The following is a 22,883-nucleotide window of genomic DNA, read 5'->3' as shown; positions in this document are numbered from 1 at the left end:
GCCTTGGTATGTTCATTGCAGAAAACATGCCTTGAGTACAAACGAAGTAACTTCTGCTGCAGAGCAGTCAGACCAACTGCTTGCAGTAGTTTCTGTTTAGGCTGACTTCACTGAGGCTTGATCCTGCCAATTAGTGAGGAATGGGCTAAAGATAAAGCTGGAAAACAGAACAAAAAGTGGAATGGGAGGAAAACAGTGAGCAGGTGGAAGAGGATAGGATACAGCATGACACTGTGAGGGATTATGTAGAATATGTGATAGAGGGGAAGAAGCATAAGGAAGCATAAAGCGTGAAGTGCTACAGGGAAACTGATACGTAATTAATTAGGTAAGAAGGTCATGCAAAAATCTGAGGGAAGGGGAAGAAAGGGAGGAATGCAGGGAATTCCTAGCATGTGGGGAGTTCAGCTGTTAGAAACCGTGTCTTGTATGCCTTCATATAACATGTAAAAGATCAGAGGTCTGGATCTGGCTTCTTCTGAAGCAAGTATCAGTTATTCAGCCTACCAGAGGGATTTTCTGGTGAATAATTACAGCACTGGCTCCAGCGCTCTGCTGACCTAGGAAATAGATTTAAATTTGGCAAGAGTTATCAAAAGTCAGTGGAAATCTTTACATTGACTTCTAGTTGGTTATAATTCCTGTAATTTTGTTATTACATTTAAACAAAGCTGTTGCTTGCTCAAGAGCGGAACCAGAATCTTCAGTGGTTTCAGAAACACTTCAGAGTTTGCAGAGATGTTCAAAGGAGAAGACAGTAGAGCTTGGGATATGGATTTTGTTACAGAGGAAAAGGGGCTGTAGGAAGCTACAATAAAAATATTTTGAGGAACTGGCTTCTTTTGTGAAGTTGGTAATTTGATAAATATATTTTCTTTCATATCAATTACATAGAAGATAAAGTAAAAAGACAGTAGAAAACTGTATCCTAGGAGACCCTATATTTGTCTGGCACCAGTAAATGTTGTTTTGTCATAAATACGATTTTGTTCCAGTTTCCTACAGGCTAAAGAAGAATTGAAGCAACTTAAACTTCCTGGATTTATGTATAGCGATGTTTTCAAACTGGCTTCTTCGATACCTTATTTCAGTATGGAAGAGGATGACTGTTCAGAAGAAGGAATACATCTTATAGTCTGTGTCCATGGCCTAGATGGTACGCTGGGAAATGTGATACTGGAATGAGATAGCAGTCCAGAGTACTGGTCAGGTTTAGCTTTTGTCATTTGAACTCTTAACTGAACACTTCTGAAATAGATTCACTGGAGGGAAATGGGACATAGTACTGCTGCATCTGACAGCACGTTCCATAGAATCATTTAAATTAGGAATTCTATGTAACATTTGTCTTTAGTAACTTTCATGCACATAAACCCGTTTCATGGCATAGTTCACACTAGATACATCTTCCAGTTTTTCACATCATACAGGTATGTGTCTGTGTTGTGGTAATAGAGTGGAGTTACTAACAAAACACTTTTGTTCAGAATTTTCAATGTTACATTGTCAAGGAAAGTAAAATATATATTGTTAGGAAAAAACAGTACATAAAATGCAGTCAAGCTTTTATAAAGTTATAAAAGTTTAGATTGCTGAATCTCAGAATGGTTGAGGTTGGAAGGGGTCTCTGCAGATTGTCTAGTTCAACTCCCCTGCTCAAAGCAGGGTCAATTACAGCAGGTGCCCAGGACCCAGACCAGCTGGGTTTTTGAATATTTCCAAAGATGAAGACTCTACAGAAATGAGAAAATCTCTTGCTAATTGAAAGGATTAGAAAGTTTAAATAGCTTGAATGTATTTACCTGCTTTTAGTTCAAAGCATTTGCACATACTAAAGAATAATATCCCCTCTAGTTAAGGTATTCATAGCTTTGTGCCATCAATGTTTTTGTCTTTTTTTGAGATGCTTCTTAAATTAACAATGTAAGGAAACACAAGAGGGCAGTAGGATAGAATATTGGACTGGACCAACACTGCACAGTTGCCTTGTTGATTTTTAAAATTCCTAAGTTAATTTTTTTTTTCTTTCTTCCTCTGGGCAGAAAGTAGCCTTTCCACTTCTAAAACAGAACTCCTTCTTACTAGTGTAGGTGTTCAAGTGCTGTTGCATGGCTGGAATTGACACAAATGTTAACTTGGCCAAAAAAACTGTTGTTAAAAAAGCATGTCTTTGAAGCCTTAGAAGAATCCCTATAGTTAGAATTTTCTTATGAAATGGCGATTCATAGAAGTTCTTTCTTATTAATAACAGATTTAAATAAAAATCTTACACTCTAATTAAGGCAGAAAGGGTACTCTTTCTTCAAAAGCTTATGTGATCACTGATGTAGAAAAATATTCAGAATGCTAGTTAAACTAGCATTTGTTGTCTTGGGTACCAGTCTAAATGTGTCTTTATCTGCTAACAGTCCACTCTGCCTTTTTATTCTATGAAAATGTTGACAATTTGCCCTTATTCCTTACTCCTTCACTGAATGCTTTAAGCTAGCTCTGAGTTCTTTAATTGACTTTTATCAAAATAATTAGGTTTTCAAGAACGTAATGTTAACAGTGCTATGCATCTGTTGGATGCTAAGACAAAATCAAATATGACTTCTAAATCCTTGCATTTTTAAAACAGTGTCTGCATTGAATGTCATTTTTTATAGACCATTTTGTCACTGCGTTTGGCATTGCAGTTTATCTTCCTTAGTCTTACTGAATTTTAATTAGGGCTAAGAATATCATTAGCTGTATTTAAATATAAAATTGTGCCAGAGGTTCTTTTGAGTATTCCAAGTGCTTTTATTGCAAGTTAACTTTGCGGTATCTAACACTTGATTGTTTTTCTTTTTAAGGTAACAGCGCGGATCTGAGATTAGTGAAGACTTACATTGAGCTAGGGCTGCCTGGAGGGAGAATAGATTTTCTTATGTCCGAAAGGAATCAGGTATTTGCCAACAAAAAAAGAATTTATGGAAAGCAATAAGCAGTGTACATCTTCAGACATGTTTATTTAATGGCAGTATCGTGTTGCAGTTTACCATATTTTGTATATTTTTACTGTGTTCTTGTGGAGTCCATAATTTGATCTGTGGCTTGCGTTAAAGTAATTACAAAACCTAGTATGATAGTGAAGGTAAATACATAAGGACTAACATTTGTCACTGCCATTTCCTTGTATGTACTAATATCTCCTAAGTTCTCAGCATAATCAGTTAGGATTGTAGATAAAGTACCCTCAATATTAATGGTAAAAACGGTGATAGTGAAAACTGGTATGGCAAGAAGGGAGAGGTGTTATTTCAGAGGATCTGAGAAATACGAAATACCTGTCTCTTGTTCCTTTGTCAGTGTACTATAAGATTCACATCATGACACTGAACTAATATCAAATTAGTTTGTGTTGCACATTTGTGAATTTTATTATTTTCACATGAAGTAAACTTGGCAAAGCTCAGAAGACAATTTTTTACATTTTTTTGTGTGTTACAAACTGTATTAGACATACTTCCAGGATGAATTAGAACAAAGAGTCTTCAGTGGCTCAAACAAAAGGTTCATTTAGCAAAGTAGTGGTTTTCTGGTGATAGCTGCTGGGATGCTTTGCGGAACAGGCTGGACAGGCACCAAGCCATGCTTTCTCTTCTCTAGCCTTGTAGGTTTTGGCAGTCAGAAGTTCTGAAACTTTCTGATTTGGGAATTCCATTGAGACCACTGAGTCTAATAGCTACTGGCGGACTTTGCTCCTTAATGTTGGCTGATTTTTTTTGAATGTTTTTACTTCCAGTTTCCATAGCACACAGCTGAGATTAATTCTATGGTTCATATGCATTACTAATTCAGTTGTAAAGAAGGAAATTTAAACAAATCTTCCAGCTTGTTTTGGGAAAAAAATGGTCAATAATCATTATCTATTTCCCATGTCAGTTAATTATTTTATAAACAAGTATAATTTCTCCTATCAGGAGGCAATTGAAGAGACTGACTTAGTCCATTCAGTATTTCTCAGGATCACATGTGAAACAGTTTCTGGTCATTCATGTTATCCTTCCCTGCCTGCTTTCAAATTTCTTGTCATTTAAAATAGGATGATCAGAATTAGGGCATTTAAGATGCTTGTGCACTATGGACTTACGAAATGCTGTATTGATATTTTCTGTTCTTTCCTTGCTTTCCTAACATAGCTGATTATATAGAACACAGATGTGTAGATTGTTTGCATATATATTTAGGGCTAGTTTTCCCTATGTAACATTGTTTTGCCTTTCTTGCCGTTTTATCACCCAGGCATGCAGTACTGTAAGTTTCTTCTGAAATTCTGGTCGGTTCTAGATTTGAGTATCCTAGATATTTGGTTTTATCTACAAACTCCAACATCTCATCTCCTCCTTCCTTTTCCCAGATCATTTATGAGTATGTTGAGCACCACAGAGTTTAGCACAGAACCTTTGGAACTTGTGTTGAGAAGTTTTAGGCAGCCTTTGCTTACCTTTTTTTTTGATTTCTTACTGCCAATCATTGTAGAGAATCAGCTATGAACTGGGAATAAGGCTTTAAGGATTTGTTTTGTTTTGAATAAACAGTACTAATGTAGACTCTTTCTGCTGTTGCAGTAATTGTCTTATTTCTATTTCATGGGTAGCGTGATTTAGTTCTGAATATGCAGTTTGACCTTCTGTTTCACTACAGATAAGATTATGTGTAGGGGAAGGCTTAGAAAGAAGTAAGACTGGCTGTCTAATGTTAAGATTTGGTTTGGTGTATTAGAAGAAAGCAGTCTTAGAGTAAAATGTGTATCACATTATTCCATGTTACAAGGAAAAAAACTTGGAAAAAATTAAAATTACTAGCTGTAGTGTTTGTTTTCAAAGTTAATATGCTTTTATTTGTGTGCTGTTGATCAAAACACGGGGGAATAAGAATTCAGACTGAATGCAGAATGTATATTGCTGCATTAGAAAATACAGTTATCATTTTTTATTTCTTTTATTTTACAGAATGATACCTTTGCTGATTTTGATTCCATGACAGATCGCCTTTTAGATGAAATTATACAGTATATACAAATTTATAATCTAACCCTTTCAAAAATCAGGTAATATCTGTTCTATACTATTTATAGAAATAAACTTAAAACTAGAGCCCTGTGTTGTTCTGAACTGTGATGCTCAGGAGCCGGCCAAAAGGGAGATGGGAAAGTGGGAAAGAGAAATTCAGGGAGGGGGAGGAACAGGGGAAAGGAGGACAAAGGAGAGAGAGGGAATACCCAGCTGAAAGAAGACTGAACAGTGCTGTAAGCTGACCTAGTCCTGTTGGTGGCTTTAGGGCAGAGTTCAGTATTACATTTAAGGAGCTGCTGTCCTGTCCTTCCTCAGGTCCTGCATGGTAGGGTTCTGCAGAAAATCAGATGATAGTTTGAGAAGGTAGAGGGAAACTGTAGTAGTGCTATGGCTATGTCAAGAAAAAAAAAATAGTTTTCTTCTGATTTTGTAGTCTCTTCACCAAGCATGACATAGCAGACTGTCTACCTTGCCATTCCTACAGGGAAATTCGCTTATCTGGGATGTTGAAGGACAGCTGTGTGAAAAGAAATACTCCATCATTTTGATGTTTTCTGATTGTTTCATCTGCTAAAAAGCATCTTTTATATCTTAATAGAAGGCTTACTCCAGTCTCTGCATTCCTCTTTCCTTTTCCAGTTACTTCCAGGGAATACCTGTTCCATTTATTTTCTCAAAGTAGGGTATGCCATTTTGGGCAGACTACCTTACGAACCCAACCATGTTGCTGGAGTTAGCTCATTGATAGATGAAAGAAGCAAATTCAAGCCTGACTTCTTTTGTTTAGGCATACTCAAATAGTACATCTGGAGAGTTTTTTGACTTGCTGCTCACATGCATTTCCTACAGGTTTCTGTATACCCATGCGCTTGGTAGGCCTTATTCAGCTAGGCAAAACATCTAACATGTTTAAACATAATTTCACTTTTTAAACCAATGTTTCTATTTTCAGATAGGCAAGATCTGACATGGTTAATTTCATCTAAATTGATGACTTAAAAAGCACTGTGTGATCGTATTTGTATTATGCAGACTGCATGTTAGCACCCTCCCTACAGGAGAGGAGAGTTCTGTAACCCACCAGCACACGCTGGTATCTTCCCTCCCATGCTGTGGTCTGAAGGCTGTAATGAACAAACCCATCCAGTTACCTTCTTGTTCGTACCTGAGAATTGAGTTCTTGTTTGCTTTTGGTTTGCTTCTCTCATGAAACTCTCAATTTGTAAATATTTTTTCAGTTTTATTTATTACTTGTCACTTGAAAGAAAACAGAAATTACCATTTTTTATTTTAGTTTCCATTTCAAAGTGTGTACTTGTCTTTGGCCCTGCAAAGCAGAAGTGTCTCATCTCTCAACTTTAGTTTTTCTTATGAGAAAGTTAAACCTAGGAGCAAATTCTGCAGCTCTTTCCTGGTAGTTATGTGAGGGAATTTTCAGAAAGAAATATGCTTAGATGCAAGTCCTTGAAGGAATGAACCAGAAAGCCCAGGAAAGTACTGTTGAGAAATCCTCTGTTCAAGTAGCCGATGCATTCCTACCTCTTTTTGGCTGTCCTGCTGTAAAGAAAGTGGACTTTGTGCTAGTTAGCCATGCTGTCCTGAACGATGCTATTTCTCCTCATAAAATCTCCCTGTCTGCTAAAGGAAGTGTTCTCTGTACAGATGCTGCTCCATAGCTGAGTCAAATTAGAAATCGGTCTCCCGACCTATAATGATTCTGTATGGCAAAAAACCTGACATCACTGTGTGTTTGAAATACCTGTTCAGTCTCTCTTTTACACTGAAAGTCTTGTTACAGGCAAAAGAGAACACACTTCTTATGCAGAGCTAAGAATCTATTATTAGCCCAGTTAGTCTTTTAATAGTCTCATTAAAAATGCAGCAAAAAGTTACTATTAGTCTAGTTATAGTACTACCAAAATTCATAGTCCAAATTAATGCAGAAAAGTCGCCTTACTCAATCTTAAAGGTCTTTTCCAACCAAAATGATTCTATGACTCTGTGATTATTAATATGACTGAAGTTGCTATACAGAAACTTTCTAAGTATCTTTTCTCAGGTGGTAGGCTCCCCTTCCAGCAGCCGTCTGGATCCTAAGTTCGGTAGTTTCTGTCTTCCTAAAGCAGTGGGATGTTAACATCCTGGGGCTTCAGTGTAAGGAGAACGATGCTCACAGTGGCGGTTTTGCCTCCTTGGCCTTGTATCTGCCTGGATTTATTTTCGTATTTCCATATTTTCAGTCTGCCCGCATGTTCTTTCTTTAGTTTCCCATATACTCTCCCCACCCCACGCCTCCCTCCTCTGTTACCCCCAATACTGGCTTTCTTTCCTCAGTTGTAAGATTTTGCTTCTGTAGTGACCGTTAATAGACCATTGGGGACCTCTGGCATATGATACCTGTCTGGACTCTTCCATACAACACTGTATTCTAGTGACACGCAGTTCAAACCACACTGAGTAACTACTGGTTATTAATAGAAACTATAGTGAAAGTAAAGCGGCTTTAGACGGCCTGAGTTGTTACTTCACTGCCAGATGAATGTTGTCACGCTAAAACAAACTAAAATCGGCTCAGGCCAAGACAAGTCAAGGGAAGTTCTGAGTTACTGTGCTGTCAAATGTCGTGTCTTCAGATAATGACAAAATCCTATTTACTGTGCTACATTCTTGTCCTGATGTAAGAAGAGGAGGCACTCCGTGTACCGTCAGAACCCAGGGCCATACTATAGCGTCAGCCTCAGTGAACCAACAATTTTGGTAATGCCAAAGCTAAACCAGTTATTGCACCAGTACACTATTCGACATGTGCATTGATCTCTGAACAAAATCTTCGTGCTCACTACAGGTGTGCAGCAGGCATGAACTGGAAGCTCGATTCAAACCAACAGCAGTTTGTCTTATAAAACAACTGAATCATGAATAGTTCAGGTTGAGGGGACCTCTAAGGGGTCATCTGGACCAGTCCCACCTTCAAAGTTAATGTGACTTTGAAGCAAGTGAAATTGCTCAGTCATACCCATTCAAGTTTTGAGTAAATGTGAGGATGGAAGCACTTCCAGGACATCGCATAGTTAGCAAGTAAACCACATGCTCTTCCAGTGTCATTTCAGAAACTGTTTTCCTCATTCAGGTCTTACATAAATTTCTGATGACCTGTATTGGATGTTAACCTCAGTTGGATTATTCAGCTTGTCATCCTCTTTCCTAAGTAACATTGGCTCACAGGAAAAGAAAACAATTTTTTAATGCTATGCATATATTAAATTAAAACGGCTGTTCATTGTTTCAGCACCTTTTTGATTATGGCTTTTGATAGACTTTTTTCTTCCATGAATTTTTATAGTTGGACAGGACTTGTCATTTGTTAGCACAGAATAATGAGGTTTTACCTCGTCTTAATTTTCTAATTTAATGATCTGAATTGGTAGACTTGTGCCATAAATGCTAATAAATACTACAGTATAATTCTGTTACTTCAGTGTGTTGAGTTAGTGATAGCTTGCGTTCAGAAGACAGTAATATTGCCACCTACTGTTCAGAAATACATGGGCTTTGCAGAGCATCCCGCGGTTGCAGGTATTTGAAACGACAAATAGAATTGGCTACAGTTTTGTCTACACTTTCAAATCCCTTTTTGAAGGGTTTTCCTTTTCATCCCTTTTCTTTTTTGATTTGAGCAAATCCTAAAACCTTTCTCTCTTAGAAAATAAAGGCTTATTATGTGTTCACCTAAATATCTAAATTTGAACCCAATATATTACTGTAACCTTTCTTATTTTTCTAAGTCTTTCCAAATTAAGAACAAGTGTTTAATCTTTGAGGTACATTCACATAGCCAATTGGGAGCAGCTGTTTTTTTTCCTAAATGGATCTTTGATGTTTCTGGAGTTTTGGTTTAGGTTTGCTCATATTCTTGAGTATGATAGGATCGATTGATGGATCACTGGATTTTTTTCCAGTGACAAAATTGTCTTTTGTTACGGTACAATAGAAATAGTTTCTCATCCTTTTATGGCATTTAGTAAATAGTGGATGAACTGTCAAGAAAACATCTCTGCTAATGTTCAGATCATCTTTAGAAAATAAGCTCTTCTATTCAAGAGCAGTTATGTCATGCAGGTCATCTTCAGGATAAATTCAAATTCTGTGGACATTTTCTTGTTCCTAAAGAAACGTAAGGTTTTGTTTTTCTTGTGTGGACTTTATGATGTACTCTGAGAGAATAGTTTTAAATTTTAGTATTCAAGAGAGTCAGCAGTTCAGTATTTTGCAAATGTGCTGCTGTTGTGCTAACAGCACAGAGGACACATACCTTTCATTTCTAAATTAGTTAGGCAAGTATAGGAAGCTGTAGCAAAGAATTTCTGATACTGCAGCAATTCTGAAAATCTGATAGTAAAAGTGAACAAGAAGAATATACATATATGCTTAAACTGTATATTAGTAAGGAACAACTTGCCTATTGTGTCATAGAAATGTATAATTATGTCAGAGTTCAGGAGTGGCCCTGCCATTCTGTAACTTAATGTTTGAATTTTTTCATTTACCTTTAAATTGGAATTTTCAGAGTCAATAATTCTTGCTTGGGAAGCAATTAAACAGTCAAGTAATTTTTTTGTGCTGCATTTTACACCGATATTACTGGTAGCTTGGTTTTAGCTATTTTTGTTGATGAATGTAGTGACACGGAGCAAACGGGAAGGATGATCTTACAGGTATATTGTGGCTCAGACACAATCCAGCCATGGCAGTTCTACTGTATATTTTTGGATGGTTGTCTGTTCTCTCCATGTCTTGAAATTACATTTGAAAACAGGAAGGCACTTTTTCCTTTGAATTTTGTGAGTCGTCTCTGCTGTATCTTCTTTAAGTCAGTGCCTAGGATGATGTGTGGTCCTTACCTCAGCCCGGATTCAAGTATAACTGCATAATAACTAGACTTGCTTGATTGTTTAGTGTCTCTTCTAAAGAAATGCTTTGTGCAGACTTGTGGATACAACAGTAGGAACCTCAGATTAAGTAATTATTCTTGGATACTAAAGAATCCCATCCCTCTTTCCCGTTAACTTGCTTAACCAGGGAAATGACTACATGTAATATTCTCCTGGCAGACAGTTATTCTTCAGTTGTCTCACTCCAGCTGAAATCACTTCTTTTGGTCCAACAGATTTTATATGTTGCTTCTATTTTAAAATAATCAGATTCAGTTAAGTAATGGTTTTCCCCCTTACAGGAGTACCTTTGGAATCCTTCTCCACTAGGTTGTTTCAGTAACTTTCATGCATTTATCACACTGAATGCCATCACATGCCAAAGTAGTGATTTATTCCGTCATAAAATATTCACTCATAAAATATTTTCTGAGTATTTGGTGCTAAAGGAAGTACACCCAGAAATAATCTTGCGGTTGGGTGGGAGATGCTGCTGGAAGGATGGTTGGTTTTTACTAGCTTTCCAAAAACAATGTATAAACTAATTCTGGAGGAGCTCAGAACATGTGTGTAATGAGTTTGTGCAGCTTGAGAGATATGGATGAGCTATGTTTTCTGTGTGACATAAAATACAGGCTTCTGAATGGAAACTTTTCATTAATTTTTTTCCTATGCTCTTTCAACATTTTATGACACGTTTTATTTTTCTCTGTTTAAAAGAAAAAAGATTGCCATCAAGTTCTATGTTATGCTGTTTTTTCTTTTTAAACAGCTTTATTGGACACTCACTGGGTAATTTAATAATCCGTTCAGTGCTCACAAGACCTCGATTTAAGTATTACCTCAACAAACTTCATACCTTCCTGTCTTTGTCTGGACCACATCTTGGTACCCTCTACAACAGCAGTGCTCTTGTTAATACAGGTAAAGTATTATTTTTAGGAGTATAAATTTAGGGGAGATTCTAACTTTGAAATGCCCTTAGTGCACATTTCTGCATTACTTTGATTATAAAAAAGTGCACATTTCACTGTAGTAAGAAAAGAGTTCTGAAAATAAAGTATCAATAGAAGGATGTGCAAGATTGACATAAGCATTTTCCATTACGTTTGATTCAGGTTTTCTGTTACACCATAAATAAACTCCAGTTTTAATATGTTGAGCTCAATTTATTATAAACCAAATTTTAATACACTTAATCTGCAAAACAAGTAGGTCAGATGCATTAAAATAATTCTGAACTACTAGTAGTGTCTTTTCTCTCTCAGAAATGTCTTGCAACCTGCAGCATATTTCTGCAGGTGTGTTTGTACCTTATGAACGTCTGTTTTTCCAAAGATAAAAGGTAGCTCTAGGAGAACTTGCAGAAACTGCTGACTTTTGAAGTAAAGGTTGGAAAATACTTTCAGATAGCATTGAATTTTTAAATGAAAACTTGTTTCGGAGATTACCACCTATCTTGGAGGCCCCAAACCCAAACTGAGTAACACTTAATTTCACTAAATAGAAACATGCTTATGCTCCAAAAATCACGGATTACTTTGTTTAGTGCCAGTTCATTTATTGATTGTTATACGTTTCGTACAAAAATGAGGAGGAAAACAATTAATTCACATGTGCTGAGCTTAAGTGGACAGGAATTGGTGGCTATCTGGAGCTATTGTTGGAGTTCATAAAAGCAGAGGGAACGTGAGAGCTCTTTGAATTTGGTTGAGATGGTGCTGTTTATAGCCCTGAATACACCACTGTTGAGGTTACGTCAAGATTAAGACATCTACAATAGAACTCACTATGGGCATCTACTAGGTGTTTAACCTACAATATCTGTAGACAGTTTTTCAGGTATTTTCATCTGTAACTGAATCTCACCCAAATCACCCCAAATGCTAGCATTACTTTGCTTTTAGAAATTGTTTTCCAGCATATGGGAAGCAGGGCTGTTTTCTTGTTTATGTAATCACCAGCAAATGACTTTCAGTTAACTTAAGTTTAACTTATCAATATCAATATCAACTTAACAATATCAAAGTATAATCCAGAATATATTCACTGGAAAAAAAAAAAAAAAGAATTTCTGGAATATTTAATCTCTTTTATAGTTCAAGACTATACAAAACATCCTTTTCATGTAATAGTCTTCCTCTACATTTCAGACACTTGTAAGATTTTTGGAAAATGCCAAGATAGTAATAAGTAATGGGTATTGAAGTCTAAATTGCTATACTGTACGTATGCATTAATATCTGCCAATAAATTGCATTTTAAAAGGTAACTGTTTCTCTGAGAGTTGAATCAACATATAAAGAGATTCTTGAGGCTATAAGGGCTTGATGCCTACTACCAAAAGAATGCTTGGCAAGGGAGGTAAGGTTTTCTGAAACGTCAGCTGCTTGGCTCGTTGACTAATTAGGAGGGTACAGCATCACAGAAAATGTTATACTATGGTATTCTTCCAAGAAAATTCTGCTTCCTTTTTTCAAGCTATACGTAATGAATTTGGTGGTTCTACAAAGTTATTTTTAGAAATCTGAGAAGTAATGCTTATTTATTGCTACATATTTGGACATTAAAATGTTCTGTTACTCTGAAAATCATTGAAATAGAGTTTGTATATTGCCTTACAGCTAACGTAGTCATATATCTTTGCTTCTTGCAAGTATAGTTACTTTTTGTAGGCAGGCTTGTACATTAGCGGAAATAATGGCCCTCATGCTTTTTTATATATAGAGAGAGGAGAGAATAATGAACAAAAATTTAAAATGTTTCTGGGCTTGAAAATGCTGACATGAAAAATAAGATTAATATGTGAGAGGCTAAATAGATAGATTTTACATATGTTTAATTAGGGTTTGTATTTTATTGTGGCTCTATACTCATGTTGTACCTAACAATGCAGGACTGTGGTTTATGCAGAAGTGGAAGAAATCTGGTTCTTTATTGCAATTGACATGTCGAGACCATTCAGATCCACGACAAACATTCTTATACAAACTTAGTAAAAAAGCAGGTAAGCTTTGTTAATACTTATCTTTTAAAGGCCGCTGTATATAAATGTGAATAGGAAAGGTAAAAAAAAATATGTTTCCAACAAGCTCCTGTTTCAGTTTATTTAAGAGTTACTTTGGCTTTAGTCCCATATTCTTCAACTAAACTTCAACTGTTTGTAAACCATTTCTGTGGCGGAGGTGGACCATTGCTTTGAGACTTTCCTTCCTGAGTGGAATTTCTGAGTGCAGCCACTACACTGATAGATCTGTGTATCTATATCAGCTTCCTCTTGAACCACTGAAGCTAGTGATTTCAGTGTGATAAGTCAATTATATTAATTTAGGATTACCTGTTTATGTATCTGTCTTATCTAGTTTATAAATTTAAAATTCTGCTTTAAATTTTGCTGACTTTGTCTTTTGTTACCTCAGTAAGATTATCAGGGAAAACAAAACCTCACTTTGATAAAGGAAGGAGAAGTTGTATTTAGCATAACAGCTAAAAAACAGATTAGATTACTCATATCAATCTTACAGTTTTCTCTGGTTTCAATATTCTTATTTCAGCTGTTGGCTGAGAGCCAGTTTTGCTAGTGAATAATGTGCCAGGTGGGGGTGGTTACCATTACGCGTTGTAAAGTTACTGAGAATGGATCTGACAGGTATTTCTGCATGGGTGTCAGCCAAGCAATTGTGGAGCCAGAGATGCTCAGAGTGTTTTGTGAAAAATGCGGGCACGTTTCTCCATCGAAATATTTGTAGTTGTCACAGCTGAAATTCTGTTGAGAGCAAAGCAGTACCAAGATACGGGCAGGAAAAGACTGACCTCTAGCTCTTGAGATGTTCAAATATAAAACTTAGAAGACTTGGAAGAAGCAGAAAAGAATAATGAGCGAGGAGAAAAATCATGGATAAGATGTGAGTGTTGATCAAAAACTGATTTTTAGAAGAATGTGGGATTCCCCCCCCCCCCCCCCCCCTTCAAAATCTTCTATCACAAAGTGATTTTGTTGCTGATAAGGTAATATTTAAGGCTGAACTGCTATTTAGAGGAGAGCAACTGAAGTCCTCTCAGTCTAGCTTTGCAGTCATTTGAAAATAAATGTTTGATCCTAAACAGAAGTTATGAGCTTCTGAGAAGTTACACAGTGGATGCTGAGCCTGTGAGACTTATGTTATAGACATAATCGTTTGACTTTAAAGAATGTGGTGTTTCCTGGGTTTTATGTGTGTATATCTCGGCACATCTAGAGACACTGCTATTTGAGTGTCTGGAATATCTGTTCCAGAAATAACAACATACTTTCTTGACAGACCTCTATATGACAGGCTTTCTGAAAGACCTGAATAGCATTGTCTGAAGAGTCACAATGTGTTTCAGACTTTGCTCTCCATAAACTGTAGAGGGAGCCTAAAAGTTTTAGGGCTCAGTTTCCCCTTTCTAACTCCTTACTGAAGAGATAGAAAGAGGTGCAAGCTGGGCCACAGCCTCATACGCCGTCTTGTTTCCAGGTCTTTCAGTGAGCTTGGTGTGAGGGAGAAGGAAAGTTTGGGGGAGAAGGAGAGAGAAAGAGATGAAAGTTTGATAATTTTGTTTAAGGAGAAAAGGAAGCAAGCTTTACACTTCCCTAAAAGAGAAGAAAGAAAGTTTTCCTTTAAGGGGTGAGCTAATATATGTATGTACACTGTAGGTGTTGGTGTCTTTAGCTCTTGATATCTGTACGAGGCATGTTTCTGTCCTGCCATACCTTGCTCGTTCGATGGGCGTACAGTATTGGCTGTGCTTGACTCTCAAACAGCAGATGAGAGGAGTTTGGGATTCCCCCGACTGTATGGTTTCTCTTTTCAGATTTTAGATTCAGAGAATTTGCATAGTGTTCTCTACAGGGATTCCAAACATAGGTGTTCCCAGAAATCACTTTTCTCTAGGCTACATGCAAGAGACTGACAACACTGTTGAGAAGTATAGCCCTGAATTTTCAACTTCTGTTGATTTTTGTAATTTTATAGGAAAATAAGAGTCTAACGTGAAGAAACATCTGTTGCTAATCAATGTGGTGCCTTCTTCAGATGTTGGCTTTGCAGCTGGGAAAATCCCCAAGGCAGCAAAATGTGCTGCTATTTCAACTCCTCTGGGATCTAGTTGGTTTCCAGATCATCCCTGAAACTGACTGTGGATCCAGCAGGTTATGTTTTGAGGGTCTGGGTCTTGGCCGCAGTGTTATATGGTGGTTTGTGACACTAGTTCTCAAATCTGCCAGAGAACATACCTGTTAAACATACCCTGTTAAACACATCATCTTGTTACTTAACCCCAAAATGGATGAAGTTCCTGATTTCTCTTGGTCATTGTGGGTGAAAGTACAGTTGACTATGTCCTCTTCCACCCTTCCAAAGAAGCTCCACTAAGCACTGATGCGTAGTGCTATTCAGAAATGAGACTTTTGCTCGTATCTGTTCTCTGTTCTGAATCCTGGAATAGGGATTCAGAATAAAATATCAGAATAAAAATATCATGAACACCAGAAATGTTGCAGTCATGAACACATTCCTAATAACTCCTTTTCGGTGCTGCTCTTATCATAGCAACACATCTAGAAGGATCTTTGACAAACATTTTTACCAGTCTTGCTTTTTCTTCCAAGTTTGGGACCAGGCTGGGCTTCATGGCTGGATGGTCACCTCAGGCTCTTGAATCTCATAGTCAGAAGCAGCACCAGCTACCTTCTCTGCCGCTCTCAAAATTTTTGGACTTTTTATCTTTCCAGAAATCTCTCTCAAAAGAAGCTGTTTGGAGAGGGGGTTTAATGCTTTAATGCTGGGGGCTTATAAAATACTCTGTCAGGAGAAGCAAACTTTATATGTAACTGCAAAAAGAAGAATTGTGAGTCTTATGAGCATATGCAGAGTCTCACCTAACAATAGTTTAAGACTTTAAAAGAACCTTTGCAACTGAAAAATGATAAAAATATCATGAATAAATCCCTCCCATCTATATCATGGAGCTCTTCCTTTGTACAGTGTAACTCGGTCTGTCATTACTTGCTGAAGGAATGGTGACCCAGAATTTGCTCTTCTCAGTTTAAGTTCTCTACCTCAGTTCTTCTGTACTGTAAAAATCTGATAAGATTTTTTTAAAAGCAGCCAGTAAAAAACATAGGTTTTCCTAACAGTTACAGTTGTTACAATGCTGCTATTTGTATATTGTAGTTCATCCTTTGATAGGAGTGAATGATAATTATTCAGTTCTAAAATAAAAGCTGAAACTGTTGCATATATGTGGTCTGTACTCAAGCCGTAGATGCTTATTATCATTAGTTGTGATCTGATTATTTTTTGTTTCTTTTAAAAATAGCTGGTACCAACTTGAGTTTGTTATTTGCCAGAAAACTTGGTGTAAATTGGCTAATGTGTTATGTTGTACCTGGGAAGTGTAACTATATGCAGGAATAGTGATTCATCTGAGTGACAAAAGTTGCATTACAACAAGTTGCTGTTGCTGTCATTAATGTTGTTAGTATCCTCTAAATTAAAAGGGAATGCGTTCACCGCAACATAGGTATCTATGATTTAGAATGGGTTCATTGGATTGTTCTTTCAGAGATACACCCAGGTAAGAGTTTTGTTTGCAGAATTTCCTCAGATCTAGTATTGGAGCCACAGTAGCTCTCATTTAGCAAGTGAACACTGAGAGCACTGAAGTTTCATTTTCAATTAATTTGTCAAGGCAGAATAGCATGTAACTTATTTTAACAATTCTCTATCTGTTTCTGGTGTATAAATAGGAATTGACTCTTAAAATTGTAAATGCCTTTTGAAATGGTTGATTCATTAAATTATAGCAAATGACAAGTAATGATGGTTAACTAAGTGCTTTTCTAACTCTTTCTATAGCATTGTATTGGTTCATCTGTTAACTAGTTCTGCTTTTATGCACTTAATGGAGTGTTACAGTTGTAGAATGTTTTTTTAAAAGTCCAGTACAACTCTTTCGTTGCCCAGCTATTGAGCTTGTTAAAGCAGAATGAGTGACTTTAAAAAGTCAGCTTGTCAAAGCAAACTTAAGCACACATATATTACCTTCACGTTTCAGAATTATGAAAACATAAGAATTTTTCAGGCCATTTATGCTGTGAGAATAAATCTTTATTTCAGAGAGTACTAGCAGGTAGTGGGAAGAAACTGAAATGTAAATATTTTGCAATTCTAATTGGATTGTTGTTTTTTTTTTAAAAATGTAGATGTTTTCATTCTGGACTTGATGATTCAAAATTCTCGGAAGTTATAAGTAGTTTCTCTTTTAAAATTATCATCATTGCTAATAACTGCTAAGGAGCAAAATCTGACCTTATTTGCTTATAAGGAAAAAAGGCAATAGGATTATTTATTCAGAATGAAAAAAAGAGTTAAAGTGTATGCTGTTTCTTGAATTGTAAGTTACTTTAAGCACTGGTCACTGTCTGTTAGCAGTTGAGGTATTTGTGCCATCTTTAATCCAGTGAAAAAAATCAGTTTCATGATGTTGCTTCTTCATAATGATAATGGTTAGAATTATGTTCTTTGACAATAATCTCCTTGAAATCTGCTTGTCATGTCTTCAGCAGCTACAACCTGTCTGGTAATTTCTGGAGATCTTGGAAATTATTATTAATTTCGTACTGTGATGAGAAATTACACCAGGTTGCCAGCTATGAGAACATGTGTTCAATACAAACACAGTTGTAGTTGCACAGATGAAAAAATACATGAGAATTTCTGCATTATATGTAAATAGTGTTTTGTGTTGTTGTTTTATGGATTCAATGAAAAGTAAGGGTTTCATTTTTTTTTATTTACTTAAGAAGATTTTTAGACACAAAAATAAAAATTAGGTAGTTTTCTATTTTTCTGATTGCTTGGCTTTAAGATGTTAGCATGGTCTATGCACTTAGCAGAAATTACTACTTTTTGTAACTGAACAGTTGACATTTGCCATAAAACTTATTAGGCAGACCAGTCCTTAAAGGGATAACTGGGAATGAGTTAAGTATTATTTGAAACCAGTGAGTTGTGCAGCATGATTCAGCAACAAGTTCTGGAATTTACACAGCTTCTGATCTCTGTTTTCACTTAGTCTATTGGTATACTTAAGTATTTTCTACAAGCAATAACTGCACCTTCATGTTTACTTTCTAACATCAAATGTAAAAATCAGCTAGCTTATGAAATGCCAACTGATTTTTTGTCTGAATCACTAAAATAATAATGATCAGAAGTTTTTTCTTTTAAGGAAGGATATGCATTTGATCAATATATTCAAACACATAATTGATTGCATTTGGAGCACATTGTAATTTTTGTCTGCAGAAGTAGAAGGGCAGTAGCTCCACTGAAAAAGAAGATGCTTTCAGGTGTAGCTTGAGCACTGTCCCAAGCACTTCTCCCAGCTTCTCTAATTCAGTTTGTTTTGTGCAGGGTAAACAAGCAAAGCTCTTCTATATTTTCCTTCTTCAGTTAGAATATTTTGCTTCTTACCTTATTTACATTTTATACTTGGCTAGTTACATTCTTCATAAAAATTAAAATATTCCGGGGAGTCCAGGAAAATAAAGTGTAAATTCTTGATTTGTAGCTATTGCCACCCAACAAATTGCACTTTCTTGTTTGTGGTACTTAAGATAGTAATTTTTTATGAGTTCAGAGACCCTGCTTTATACGTTAAGGAGTTAGCATTAAGAAAACAGTTTCATTTATGTGTAAGCTTTTTTTGATGATCTCATTGTCTAAGAAAAGTGTCCATGACATGTAACATTTGGCTTTCGTTTGGTTTCAAACAAGACTTTTGTGTGTGAATGCTTGTTTAGAATGCCAGTACACTGGTCAGTACAAGTATTAAAAACAAGGAATCCAGTTCCATTAGTTGGGCTTTGCCTGCAGAAACTTTAACTTGTCAGTCACCTGAAACAACATTAACTGAAGGCTGTAGTCTTGGGAAGTAGATCCCAATTTGATAGAAATTGTGGTTGAAGATTTGCATTAAAGGACTTGGCAAGTAGACTGACTCGAAACTTAGGACATTCTCCTATAAAGAACAATTAATGTGTTTCAAAATAATGACTTGCTGAGACAGGTGTCCATAAAGCAAACCTCAAAACGCTGTTTTCTGTCCCAGCTATGAATTGTTTGCTCACTGGCAGGAGCTCTTCCTGCAACAAACTTTGGACCTGCAAGTTTTTCTACCTCAGCTTTAGTTCTGCACTTTTTTAAAGTTCCATTTCTCGGCTGTAGAATATGCCCACATTAGCACTCAGGAACGCATTGAGAAGCGCATCTTTTCATGACCCCTGTTTACTTCAGAACACAATGAATGAGCTTTAGCAGCCCACACATGTTGCATCCACAGCTAGTCCAAAGTAAACTCTCCTGAAAGTGGGCATTATGATGGTTGAGGGATTCCTAACACCAGCGGGTTTGCTTTAGTTCTGTTCCTCTTACGCCACGGAGTTCACAAATGTGAATGCACAGCCATAGTCTCTTCCAGGATGTTTTTGTGCTTACGTAGGTAGGCTTAGATTCATGTCTTAGTACTTCCATAGATCTTGATCAGTGGAATTCCGCTGTGCTTATTTATTGCCTTATTTCCCCCCTTTAAAAATGTTTTTTTTTCTAATTTTTCTGATCTCAGAAATGAGGAAAAAACTTCTCTTTTGGTTTTCATTTACATCCATGTTAACAGCAGATCAGCAGTGAAATAAGCATGGCTGACATTTTTTCTTCTTTGAGATACCTATTATGTCCAGGATGTCAGCTTAGCTTACTTGATGCCGTTTGGCTTTGTGGAGGGAAAAAGCATTTCAGCTCTTGGCTTGAGGGAGTGCCTGTTTACAACTCATGATGAGGATGAGACTAGAACTGAAATAGCACCCCTGTTGGTAGCGTGGCATGGAGACTAACCTAATTGGTTCTGCTACGAGGAAGGACTTCCCAGCTCTCAGTAGCTCTATTCCATCAATATTGGAAGAATCTCTTAGGTTTTATAGCATCTGGAGGCAAGTTCTTTAAAGTAAAATCTTCAAGGCAGAGTTTTAGGGGACGTGAAACTCGTGAGTTGACATAAATCTAGCTCCCTAATCAGTCTTCTTGTGGGACTGAAGCTGTAAGCCTGAGCTTCCTTGCATCTGTATTGTGGCCTCTTGAGACGTCAGTTGGCTCAGGATCTCAACGCTTGAATTTTTGGGGCACGATTCTAGTTGTGATGTGTTAACTTCACAAAGCAGGGTGGAAGACCAACTGCAGGAGATGACAGCCTTCCAGGGCGCAATTTTTGAAGTCCCTATTTCCAGACTGCATTTATGGCAAAGCTTCCAGATCCCTATTTTCAAACAAGTATATAAATGGACAGAATTGTAGAAGACGTTGGGAATATCATACCTGGAAAAAAACTGAGATGTTTCCTTCAAGTCAAAGCAACCGGGTATGACCCTGAGCGACCTGACCTAACATCGGAGTTGGCCTTGCTTTGCGCAAGTGGGTAGGTAGGATCAAATGATCGCCAAAGGCAACCACTTAATTTGGTACAGTTTAGCACTGTGCACTTCCATATTGGAGGTCATGTTATGCCTCTGTCCTGAGTAGTCCCAGAGCCTGTCTGGAAACCAGAAAGCATGCTGTTGAACAGCAAGCAGTTCCTTCTCATTGACAAATGGTTTGAGTTATTTTATGCTGTAGAAATCCAAGGGGTTGCTAGGCTCTGTATATTTATATACACCATTATGGTGCCTCTCTTTCTCATCCATACAGTCATGTGGTCTATATATATATCACATGAACTGTGTCAGAATAAACAACTTCCAGACTTCAGACATGGTCTTTTTCCTTCAAAATAGGCACAAAGAGCCATCCAAAGAAAAATCATCCAATAATAGTTAAACAATAAAACTCATGCTTATGAAATACCCTGTATGCCTTCTTTGTTTCCACTGAAGAGTTCCCTCAAACACTTTCATAATGAAAGATTCCTGATATTTATTATGCCTAAAATGAAGAGAAGCCCAAGGTGTTATTTTTATGAACCAGAATATAAAGCATAAAAATGAGTCACTGTGACCAGAAGGGGATGCCTAGTATATAAGACTGTAATGTCCTAATCCTGTGGTTTTGGTTGTTTTTTTTTTTTTTTTGGGGGGGGTAGGGGTTGTATTATATCATGTGAGGATGAAGAGAGTTTAGATGTTGATTGATGTAGACTGATGTTCCTCTAAAGATTCCCCAGGATGCCTCTTCCTTCTTTAGGTTGATTAAAAGATCTAGGCGATCCACATAGAATCATAAAATAGTTTGCATTGAAAGGGATCTTTAAAGGTCATCTGGGCTTCTTTGCACATTTGACATGAATGCTAATGGATATTTCTCTAGGGAAAGCACATATCAAAAAAACTTAATACAAGATAGACAGACTCCCGAGGAATTCACAGAACTATTACAGACTAGCCTGCAGATAATTCCTATTCTTGATTTATTCCAAATGCATTCTTTCCAACTCAGTACAAAGTTTTGGAACTGGCATCTACATCTTTGTGTAAGATGCTGCAGTCATTTTTCATCAGATACCAAATGAAAGAACACTGATTTAGTTGATCCTTTGAGACAGTGTGTTTTTTGCAGTGGGCACAGGCAAAAAATCCGAACAAACCCAAACAGATTCCTTATTTGAAGAGTACTGGAACCAGGATCTGATTTGGATGCATTTTCTGTATGTTTTCATAGATTTACAGAATTACTTTTTTTTAGTCTTCTGTGAAATTTGGGAAGATACATTTACTTCTTCAAATGCTGAAGTTGTTCAGCATTGTTTCTGTAACTTGACTTGGTTTGGAGATATAGTCTTCATCATATGGTGTGTACAAAATACTCAGAATTAGGAAACCTGAAAAAAGGAGATTTTTCACTTCAGGCTCTACTGATGGCTTTAAGAACAGATATGTATTAATACTTAGTATATTGTCCTGGCAGTACAGCTTCTGAAAAGCAGATACTGTCTTTTTCCTACACAATCAGACCTCTTTTTTTAATAAAAGTTTGATTTGTGGAGATTGACACAGAAAATGCTTGCTGCAGGTTCCAAGAAGCACCTTGAAGAATGACTTTAGTTGCAGTACTTCTATAATTCTCAGACTAGACTAAAAACATTTTGTAAGTTAAAAGCTGACAGTTACGGGATCTGACCGTTATTCTCTGGAAATTAAAAGTCAGGCTAATAGCACCAGTGCAAAACTCATTAGCACTGGTGCAGATAGAGTTGGATCAAATCTGCCAATGATAAGATGTAAGCACTTTCCAGTCGAGCTTACCTTTACATATGCCTAAACTGTTTAAGTGTTTTCTGGTTTTGCCGAACAGTTGCCTTTTTATTTAACTGTAGATGGCTGTGATATTCGTAAGGGGCTGTTCTAAGGCAAAGGCAACCCGTTTTCCTAAAATGCTCCATTGTATTTGGCTTAAAGCAGAAGGACAGCAGCAGAAACCTGCTAAAGCTTTTCACAGAAAACACAGCAAATGTCTTAAGGACTGGAACTCCGTCATCGTCATTACTGGGGGTTCCTACCTTTGCATCGTTGTACTATTAAGTGCTTGTCCAAGAAGTCGGAAGTCTGGGTTTAAATATAAAGGTTTAATTACATGTGGGGAGTCGTACTGGGTGGGCCTCACACCTGTGCTCAGGCTGGCCGAACCTTACAGTGAGGCAGTGCAGAGAGGCACCTACGCTAGGTGGCCTGTATCCACTACTTGTTGATGCTAGGAGTTAACCCTGAAGCTGCTATGCTGTTGACTGAAACATCAGTGAAGATGAGGCACCACCTGTCTTTAAGGTTTCTTTAAGCAGCATGGAGGCTTTACTCCCTTCTGTCCACCCAACCAGAAGCTGACTACTTCATTCCTAAGAA

General features: G+C 37.0%; 1 protein-coding gene across 8 annotated transcripts in view; it reads left to right on the top strand.

Annotated features, from left to right (window-relative positions):
• The window catches only part of FAM135A (family with sequence similarity 135 member A), a 99,568-nt gene that overhangs the window by 74,117 nt on the left and 2,568 nt on the right, over positions 1–22,883 (top strand). For 7 of the 8 annotated variants that reach the window (XM_080388806.1, XM_080388805.1, XM_080388808.1 and 4 more), the window contains 5 exons: positions 996–1,156; positions 2,838–2,929; positions 4,980–5,077; positions 10,746–10,897; positions 12,870–12,980. In XM_080388806.1, the coding sequence (XP_080244932.1) occupies positions 996–1,156; positions 2,838–2,929; positions 4,980–5,077; positions 10,746–10,897; positions 12,870–12,980 (614 nt within the window). Of the gene's footprint in view, positions 1–995; positions 1,157–2,837; positions 2,930–4,979; positions 5,078–10,745; positions 10,898–12,869; positions 12,981–22,883 lie in introns of those variants that run through there. The other variant, XR_013928349.1, reaches the window with a different exon arrangement.

This window comes from Falco punctatus, assembly GCF_963210335.1.
Source record: "Falco punctatus genome assembly, chromosome: 5".
Classification (NCBI taxonomy): Eukaryota; Metazoa; Chordata; class Aves; order Falconiformes; family Falconidae; genus Falco; species Falco punctatus.
The sequence above is the reverse complement of the archived record's forward strand: the minus strand, read 5'-3'. Positions and strand labels throughout refer to the sequence as shown.